At 36.4% G+C, this 10,166-nt stretch overlaps 3 protein-coding genes across 4 annotated transcripts in view; all 3 read left to right on the top strand.

Moving 5' to 3' along the window:
* The first annotated feature begins 725 nt into the window (after positions 1–725).
* On the top strand, positions 726–2,265 carry LOC136410512 (uncharacterized). Its single transcript, XM_066392703.1, has 5 exons — positions 726–961; positions 1,024–1,262; positions 1,328–1,563; positions 1,620–1,883; positions 2,033–2,265. The coding sequence occupies exons 1-5, from the start codon at positions 839–841 to the stop codon at positions 2,263–2,265; spliced, it is 1,095 nt and encodes a 364-aa protein (XP_066248800.1). The 5' UTR covers positions 726–838.
* A 2,785-nt stretch (positions 2,266–5,050) lies between these two features.
* On the top strand, positions 5,051–6,349 carry LOC136410511 (uncharacterized). Its single transcript, XM_066392702.1, has 2 exons — positions 5,051–5,117; positions 5,175–6,349. Exons 1-2 carry the CDS (start codon positions 5,051–5,053, stop codon positions 6,323–6,325), a joined length of 1,218 nt encoding a protein of 405 aa, XP_066248799.1. The 3' UTR covers positions 6,326–6,349.
* A 1,849-nt stretch (positions 6,350–8,198) lies between these two features.
* The window catches only part of LOC136410613 (uncharacterized), a 48,757-nt gene continuing 46,789 nt past the window's right edge, over positions 8,199–10,166 (top strand). Inside the window, exons 1-3 of one of the 2 annotated variants that reach the window (XR_010752263.1) lie at positions 8,199–8,333; positions 8,387–8,842; positions 8,892–9,634. Coding sequence is in view for 1 of the 2 variants with exons in the window: in XM_066392869.1 (XP_066248966.1) it covers positions 8,243–8,333; positions 8,387–8,842; positions 8,892–9,580 (1,236 nt within the window). In the remaining variant the exon portion in view is untranslated. Of the gene's footprint in view, positions 8,334–8,386; positions 8,843–8,891; positions 9,702–10,166 lie in introns of those variants that run through there. The other variant, XM_066392869.1, reaches the window with a different exon arrangement.

Here is a 10,166-nt window from a genome sequence, read left to right as displayed (position 1 = left end):
CGATATTTAGCCGCAAAGCTCGATTCAATTTATTTTTGGCTCTATTCTAGATAACTTTTAAGCTTGTCGTCGTCTCTTTCTAACTTGTTTGGGAAGGCTGTTAACATTTTGAAAACGTGGTTTCAATGCACCTTGAGATGCGTGTTACATGCTGATGTTTCATTTGGCTCCTGAAACTTGAGCAAGAAAAATTTGGATTGATTTGCTTTTTGTAAACAATATTTTTAAGCGGACGCTGAATAAATAATTCAGTAATCTGTTTATTTGGATTTTATTCGAAAGTAAGTTTCTGACTAATGCTTTTTTCAAAGAAACGATAGAAAAGCGTAAGTAACTACGTACTTATGAGAGTCATGCTAAGAGGAATTCTTTATTATTCTCTGTCACAATTCAACCGACCTCGTGCGTTACCAAGATCTCCCCTGTTGAGCTCCAGAAACAGACACTCTGTATTCGATTAAGTCTTGACCTGGTCTGGCCCAGCTGCAAGGCTCTTACAATCAAAGACTAGAGAGTTAAGTAGATTTACAATTTTCAAAAACCGTGCAGATTTTGTGAATTTGGGACCTTTTTGGAAAATTTTTAAATTGGTGTCATTCGGTGGATCCTCTTGAATGACCTTCACAAATCAGGCCCTAAAAGCCGAGTAGGCCTCGGTAACGTAAGAATTCACTTGTCTCACGAACCTCTCACAGGTGACAGCTATCAAAGTGCTTAGCAACCAAAACAACTTACGAAAGCATTCTCCGTGGTGTACTCATTATTAAACTATATAAAAATCAATCTCGTAATGGAAGGTAATAATTATAATAGTATTTTTATCCCCGATCGCAGGCCGATGATGTTCAAACATCAGCCAATTATGTGCCCTTGGGTCTCGAGTCAACCGTATCCATCAGCAGAGCTGCTCAAAAATAAACTTGACCACCTATCGAAGAAACATTCTGCCAATAACTCATCGGTAAGCAAATTGGGCTAAACACAGTTTAATTTGTGCCCTAAAAACATTTTTCGGGCTTCCAGAAGAAACCTGAGCACCTGTCTTCAACCTCTTATGCCACTCTGTGGAAATCGTCCTCGTCAACCCACTTTTTCTACTTCCTGCGCCTGATGCAGCTATTTCCGGACACTCATCCAGCCACCCTTCACACTGTACTAACTTTGAGCGGCCACAACTTTTTCTTTGCCATTGATAAGTTGTTATACGCTCAGAAATGTAAGATTGACCTCAACCGTACGTTGAGCGGCCACGGGCAAACTGGGTAGGTATTAAGGTCTTTTTGAGCCATCAAGTATTATCCGCATTACTTGTTGCTATTTTATATAGGGGAAGACGTCCCTCACCATACGCTAGACCAGCCCCGTCAGGTCTCAGGTATCAACCACTGACCAAAAATATGCCCACAGATCCTACAGGAGTGCAGAGGATCATTGGTATGACCGAGAAACCTTGCTTGAGAGTACAATCTGGGGAAAATGAGCAGGTTGGCGTTATAGATGGTCAGCACATGGGGAATAGAGTTTCGCAGATTTGCCTTGATGCTCCTGCCAGGTTGGGGCATGGTGTGTTTAACCAGATGTGTAATGAGTATGGGCCTAATTTGTTACCATTATTTAAGAGACCCAGACGTTCATTGAAACAGAAAATCATGAGATGATAGAAATCGTCTGTTTTGACAATGACCGCTCATTGCTGAAGCAGGGTCAGAACATTCATGAGGACTCTATAGATAGTGAGACTTTTGATCAAGACGTGGAGAATATTGTTCCAACCATTGGAGAAGGAATGTCTCTGGGTCCCATGGAGGACGACTCAGACCCTCCCGTTATTATTGTGGATACCATGCCCGATACAGACGTTACACTTGATTGTATAAACGAAGGTACTCACTCTTTTTGTATTCCACCTATAGGAAACAGCCACATTTTTAACTACAACTTTCACTACGAGAGACGTCCGGTGATTTAAAAATGATTTTTTATTGTGCATTAAAAACTGAGATGAACACAAAAATCTGTTGAATATATATAGAAACGTGTGGACATTATTTACCGCGTGAAGACAAAGCGGGTGACCAGAGCAACGTGGAGAGATCGTATATAAGTGCGTCCAGATCGGTCCATAAATATCCCTCAACTTTGAACTTTTTGATTGAAAATAGAACTTTCGACGGCTTTGTTAGTATGGAAACTTTGACCAGCTTAGGCATTACTCATAAAAATGTTTTAATGTTCTTTTTGGTTGGTGCGAACTATGTTAATTAGTCTACGTTGGAATTAATCACAACCGAGATTATTCATTGGAATTGTAGATAATTAAATCCAAAACAATAATTTTTGATAACAAATTTATGGTCAGATTAGAACTTCAGAGGAATCTGAAATTTTCGTTATATAATGGTGACGAATATTGCAGACCTCGCAGCTGTAATTTGGAAGTAACGGAAACAATATTCGCACAGCACTTTAGGATCGTTTTAAAATAATTTCAATATTCTCTCTCTTTTCTTTTTGAACACTCATGAGATTTTATGGAAATATCGTTAACACTTTCCTATCGTTTCTAATCGTCCAGTCTTCTAGCTATCAAGCGTGAAAAGTGCTAGTGAGTAAAACCGCATTTTCCTGCAACACTGTGTTTGTTTCTAGTGATTTCACTGAGAGTATTTAGATTCAATATACAAAAGCGAAAAGTGCTATTGATGAGCATTCGCATAAGCTACCAATAACACTTTGCGGCTGTTCCCTGTAGTTTGTCTACTATATTAGAAAATTTCGCTAAAGTATTTACATTCATATTTGCTCTACTGGAACGGAAAAAATTACTATCGAGTATTACCGAAATTGCTTTTAGGAAGGGTAGGTTTTAGGGAGGAATGGGTATTTGAACTAAGTATTATTTCTTATAGGTGACAATGAAGAATTAATAATTTATTTCCATTTCGTGTTTTGCACTGCAATAATGCAATCTTATCCATATATTTATCTGAATACTTGAATTTTTATTTTAGCACAAATACTTTTAATCCCAAATACCTTTATTGCCGAATACCTTTAATCTGTTTACATTTCACTTACTGAACGTATTAAATTCTTCTCTAATAAAAACAGATAACAATAGTAACTCAAATGAATTTACCTGATTATGTATTGAAAAAACATCTTTCACGACCAAGAAACCGCCGAGCCATAGCACTGACGTAGGATTTTTCTAAAATTTTTGGGTAGACGATGTCGGAGAAGCACTAATTTGAACAAAAACAACATTAATAACGAATGAATTTTGGGTAAATCCACAGACTCCGCGATTATGGCTTTCATAAAGCGAGTAGTGAAGAACTTGGAGGCAGAAGATTGTCTTGTAGGAATCTTTTGCGATCGTACAAGAGCGTTCGACTGCGTCAACCATGAAGTCTCGCTTGAGGTTATTAATGTTTCAATTATTGTTGACTTCTGTATTCTCTCTTTTAGGTTACCTGCTAGAGGGCCATAACAACCTGATCGGAGGAAATCTTGATGAAATCACAAATAGCCGTATCAGTGAAGAAACCTTAGAACCTGAAAATTTGTTGTGAGATTGCAGCAGTACACATATGCGATAATGCAAAAAATAATCTTAATTAATACTTTAATTTCTTTTATTTATTGGTTGCTCAATGTTAGGCATTCAAGCAATGTTATGATTTTTTGATAATAAAATAGGCCGCACAATGGTCAATGGAGAACAACTTGTATGAATTTCTTGTTTGTTAGTATTTAGGTGGTTTCTGTTAACAAATGTTTTGCTTCAACCAATCATGGGGTTTAGGTTGTTTTCTGGAATATTTAAATGATGATGGCATGGATTACAGGTTTTGACCTACATGTAAAAAAAAAGGGGAAACAAATCTCAGTACAGAAGACATCAAATTAAAATTCAAGAATTTTCCCTGTTTTTTTAGGCAAACTTCGCCTCTGTTTTTTTTACTAATCACATATAAATCATTGTGTGATTAAATACAATTGCTATTCGCCCAACTACGCTATTGTTTAAATCTATGAAAATAAATCTACTGATTTTTGATTCGATCAAATACGCTGATTTCCTAAAACTATGATTAGTCAGGTAATTAGCAAATTCCCATTTATAAAAATTACCTGAATATCATAAAAACTGCTTTAATATTTTTGCATAAGGGTAACCTTTTATGACCTTAAAAACAAAAATCCTAAAAACAATGCGCTGTTTTTGGACACGTTTCAGACACGTTTTTAGATTAGCAAAAGTGACGATTTATATTACTGGCCATAAATACCTTATTAGTCTTGCGAAGTTCTTGACAATCCTTGCGATAATCCATAGTTCATATACAGGTAAAATTATGGACAAGAATGTATTATATTATATTACTATTACTTAATCTCTTAGTCCTTAGAAACAGGCATCGAGACCTGTAATCTCCAGGTAAATCGTGACATACGTCGCATCTCATGTTTGAAATGTCTATAGAAGGCATGATTAGTGACTCTTTTAGAAATCCTTTCCTCATAAAAAATTAGAGGAATCTGATGTGCTAAATTTAATTTTCAGTGCTACCCATCCTCATATCACAAGCTGCGAAGAGATTTATCAATTATATGGACAGTGCGTTCCACTGCTTCAAACTAGTTTCGATTCCAGGGATGGGGAAGTAGCTTTGCCAATTTTCTCCGATGCTAAAAATAACTGAAAGGAACTTCTTTGACTATTCTAAGATTGCACCATTTACGCCTTTGGCTCTATCACGATCGGTGAAAAACTCAATAATTTCTCTTTCGTAATGCAGTTAAGAAAGAGACTTACGACTTTTCGCTTTTGAAACTCTTTGGCAATAAAAATGTAGACACCATTATGCCATTTCGGCACCTCATTAGTCCCTAATCTGCAATCGTCCTCTCAGGTGACATTCTTTAATATAAATTATTCAATACTTTAGATACCAGCACCAACCAGGTTACTTCAAAGTACTTCCCTTAATCTTGTCATTCACCATTCTTCTATAAATTTCACGTTTTCCCTTCTAAATTTCCAATGATCAAATTAATAAAGTTCGCTATTTTGTTTACTTTGTGCTTGTTCCCCATTATAATTACCTCAGGTAAGATATATCTACATATAACTTATCTAAATAATATAATATCAACAAGTTTTTCAGACTTCCGAATAAATCCTCTTAAAATCAGACCCACACCTCTCATAATTAATTCTCAAAATGAGGTGCTGTACCCAGATTCCGGTAGCTCTGGCATCTCATTGCCGGCTGGACAGAAAATTACTATTGCCTGTCCTGGAAGTCAATTACTAGAACAAAACATTTTATTAGCAGAATACATTACGGCAACATGTCTGGAAAATAATTATTTAAATTCCGCAGGACGTAAACTGGACTTTTATTCCTTGCACTGTCAACGAATACCTGAGAACACTATAAGAACTACTCATAAAACATGTGCCGAGGGTGGCAAAGAAATCGAAATCGGTTACCTCATTCCTGAAAATCAGACCTTTGTTAGGCAGATAAGGGTTTGCTTTGATGACGTCAATCTCACTCCAGTTTATTCCCAATATATTTTGACTTCGAAAATTAATAATCGTCATTCACGAGTGCCGAGACAATTCTTTGAAGAAGATGGTTTCTACTCCACTCAGAGCAGCTTGGCTACATTGTACAATAGAAATGTAGAACGAAGAACTATTAACACCCTCTTGGGTTTGGATAGCAGATCTGACACATACATAAAGGATCATGGTGACAACAGATTTATCAATAGAGGCCACCTCGCAGCACAGGGGGACTTCGTCTATGATTTTCAGCAGTTAGCAACGTTTCACTACGTAAATTCGGCTCCTCAATGGGCTTCTATCAATGGAGGCAATTGGAATGAGTTAGAAATCAGCCTGAGACAACTGGCTAATTCCTCAAGTACAGATTTTGATGTTTACACTGGAGTTCATGGAGTATCAACATTGAGACATTCGAAAACCAACGAAAAAACTAATTTATATCTGCACACAGAGAATAATAAGAATCTCATGCCGGTTCCTCAATTATTTTGGAAGTTGATCCAAAGCAGGACAGATGGAAAATCCATTGTTGTTGTCTCAATTAACAATATTTATGAGATTGATGATTTTCTTGATTTCGTTTGTAATGATGTGTCTGATAATGTCTCGTGGTTTAATGAAAATCTCAGAAGACAGAAGAGGAATCGTGTGTTAGGATACATGTACGCTTGTTCAGTTACGGAGTTCTGTGGAAGGATAAAAGGGTGTTCACGTGTGCATGCAAGAGGTCTGTTGCTATGAAATTGCTTCTGAACGAAAGTCCACTGAAGACCTACAATGCAAAAAAGATGATTCTCGAAAAGCGAAAATCGCTCACGAAAATCAAATTTTTCATGAAAAGGCAGCAGACACGTGTAATAGTCAAAGTAACAAAGTAACTCAAAGTAACAAATGTAAATAGAAAATTGAAAAATTATTGTAATATAATACTTAAAAATTGGAACACATTACTTTAAGTTGGTACTTATTATTAATTTGCATATTTTTTGTTTGCAGGGTATCTAAAAAAATGGACGAAAGTATGACTCCAGTTATTTTAAAACCAATTTTGATGAACTAAAAACCACATAAAATGATATTTTTCAGACTGCTAAGTAGCGTCCAAGTTGATTTTTTTAAACTCAACTTCTTCGACTTCGGGTGTCAGCTTCAGAATTTCAAACAAGACTCCATTATTTTGTTTTTAATTTTTTCATAGAAAATATTTATCTGAATTTAGTGATGTATAACAAATTAATGTTAAAACAATTTTTAACTCAAAAAAAATGAAAAATTTTAATACTATGAGGTGTATAGCCATCTGTATCGTTACAGGCATTGAACTTTTGTACTTGCATCAAACTTTCCTTACAACAACATCGGGAAGGTAATTAACGCGTCTTTTGTAATGACTTACTTCACAAGCTTACATAATTTTTTTATGTCCTTCTGTATTTGTGGATTCAGTTTGTCTCTTAGCCCACCGATCATATCAAAATGGTCTGATATTGAGGGTCTTATAGAGCTCGTTGAGTCCCACGACACTACTCCTTTTTGCGACTCTAGATCACAGATTACTTTCGAGAAAATCGCCGAAACTGTAGAATTTTAATTTCCACAATTGACGAATCGATCTCTCCACTGGTTCACCGCCCTCCTCAGAAGTTAAAGTTGTCCCTCCTCGTATCTGCAGAACTAAAACAAAAATTGTCGTTACTGGTGCCATTTATTAACTGAGTTATAAAATGACGACACCTGCTTTGATTTCATAACTAGTTGCGAAATTAAGCACTTCTCTTCTAATCGCCTGGTTCCATTACGAAAACTGACACCTTATTTGCCAAAATTAGAAAAAAAAAATTTGTAGATAGCTGTAAATATGTAAAATAAAAAGTCCATTAATAATCTTAGAAATTACTCTGAATTAGATTTTACTGGGTCCAAACAAAACGCCAGATTTGAGAAATCCAAAAATTCTCTGACAAATATCTATAGTGAATTAGGGACAGGCGCAATTACAAAAGATAATAATATAAATATGAAACCATAAAACTCGACATATTCCCCTTAAAATGTAAAAATCAGATATATGGAGTAATAATGATTGACCTTATCAGAAAAATGGTCGGTTTTCTAAGATCGGCTTAAGTGGCAATTAAATTTGGTCCTTAATAAAATCATTAAACCGCCACTCTACTAATTGAATAATGATTCTCAGATGAATATGGAAGTATATTGCCTGTTCCAATACTGTAAAACGAAGAGATAAAAGATTTTGCACAAAAATTAAAAGAAAAAAGAAAACCGAAGCAACAATCAAATAACCAAAATTCCATTAATGCTATCAATATTTCAAAGCAATAAATCACCCATACGGATTCAATTCTTGAAAAATTAAAATAAGAATCCATTAAGACATACGCTAACTCTCAATTATAGAAATTCCAATTTTCTATAATACAAACTATGTAACTACATTTAGAAATGTATAAACACTTTTCTTAGATACCAGTGATAGAAAATTTACAATCTCCTTATCTCTAAAATCCAGTAGCTTAACAGTTTGCCTCAGCTTAGTGAAGTTTACGAAACAAATCCAGATTACTTGCATTACAAAGTAAGTATAAATAAGAGATTTCAATCGAATAGAGTTGTGAGTAATAGAAGAGATTCACTATAATGGTACCCTTAGTTCTGGTCCTCCTCCTGAGCCCCACTGTTTTTGCAAAGGTTATACCTCAGTATACCAATGCTAATGCAGTGAAAGCGGGTAAGTACCATTTTACATCCAATTTGAAGTCATTGAATCCCCTTTAATTGAAGCTGTGGCGTGTGAGATTGACCCCTTCTCAGGAGGCTCACCAACTCCTTTGATAATAAGAGGGGAGGAATTCGTGTACCCAACAGCATCTGGAGAAAGCACCTTGAAGTTCTCTGAGGGGGAAACCGTAGATTTCGCTTGTCCGGGAGGTCGGCTTGTTCTGGACGGAGCTACTACTACCCTTGATGTCGCTACAGCATCCTGTGTCACTGGAGCTAGATTCACTATTAACAATGCTAAGTATTTGTGGTGGCAAGTTCAATGTTCTACCAACCCAGTTTCAAGTGGAAGGTTCACCGGAAATGGCTGTGAGGTTGGAAGATCTGAAGTTGAACTTGGGTTTGAAATTAGCTCTACGAGGTTCGCTAGGACTATGCTGGTGTGCTTTGATAAGGACACTGAGACTGCCATCTACAGTTACTATGACTTGATTCCAGCGATACGCCAACAGGTTACAGGTACCGGAGAAAAAAATTAATCTATTAAGATAAAGCTATGGATTTGTAGGTGTATCACGTCCTAGTTTCACTCAAGGCACTGATATCTTCACCTTAAGCAATGTTAACAACCTCTATACTACCTCCACACAAAGAGTTACCATTAACGGACTTTTGGGGCTACCCTCCAATGATTACACTTACATTCAAAACAATAACAACTATTTCCTGTCCAGGGGCCATTTAACAGCTAGAAGTGACTTCTTTTATGCTGCTCAGCAGAACAGCACCTTCCACTTTGCCAATGTCCTACCCCAATGGCAAACATTCAACGGCTTCAACTGGGACCAGACTGAAACTGATTTGCAAGATTATGCTTCAACTAACAACGTGCATCTTCAAGTTTGGACCGGTGGATGGGGAGTAACCACCCTACCTCATGCAATTACTGGAGAGGATACTGAGCTTTATCTCTATGTAAATGGAGGTGACAAAGCTCTGCCAGTTCCAGACTTGTACTGGAAGGTTGCATACAATCCTGTATCTAGAAATGGGGTTGTCTTAATTGGGGTGAATAACCCTTATAAAGATGCAAGCGATATCGATAAGTTCTGCGATGATAAATCGGATTTGTTGTCATGGTTGAAATGGAGGAAGGATGACCAGGCTAGGGGAATATCATGGGCTTGTACCGTTACAGATTTTAGAAGAATTGTGCCAAATTTCCCTGAGTTGGATATCAGTGGACTGCTAATTTAACGGGAAAGGTAATTATAAAAGCTAGTTCAAATTTGGTCATTTTAGAGTTAATCTGTACCGATAGACATCGATACAGAAATAACGCGGCCTTCATGTAAAAAAAAGAACATGAAGTTTCAAATTAGTTACAAATAAAGTTCTGTTGAGTAAACATTTTATTTTATTAATTATGGTCGAATAATGTATAGGTTGAGGGGTCTTAAATCCAAATGAAAGGAAACTTAAAGGCCCCTACTTCACTAGAAAGTCTTCGGCTGGACAGTTGAGGAAGTGATTATCCTTGTTCCTGTCTCCTTTTTCACATGTCCCTTAATGTATAACGTCCATGGGTTTTCTTGCCCTTCCCATATTTCCGGCCTTACTCCAATAAGCGCGTCTTCATGCTTTTTTCTTTTAAAGTCACAATAAAATCTGATGATATGCACAGCGTCGGCTAAATTAGCCTATACATACGGATATCTTGAAAACTATAAGAATTAAGAAAATCAGGAAAAAGCTGAAGTTTATTGGCCAATTCAATGCTATTTTGAAAAATGTGTTTTTTCGTTTTTGAGGTACCTTCTAAAAACCAAAAATTTGCGTTTCA

Source organism: Euwallacea similis, chromosome 8, assembly GCF_039881205.1.
Source record: "Euwallacea similis isolate ESF13 chromosome 8, ESF131.1, whole genome shotgun sequence".
NCBI lineage: Eukaryota > Metazoa > Arthropoda > Insecta > Coleoptera > Curculionidae > Euwallacea > Euwallacea similis.
The sequence above is the reverse complement of the archived record's forward strand: the minus strand, read 5'-3'. Positions and strand labels throughout refer to the sequence as shown.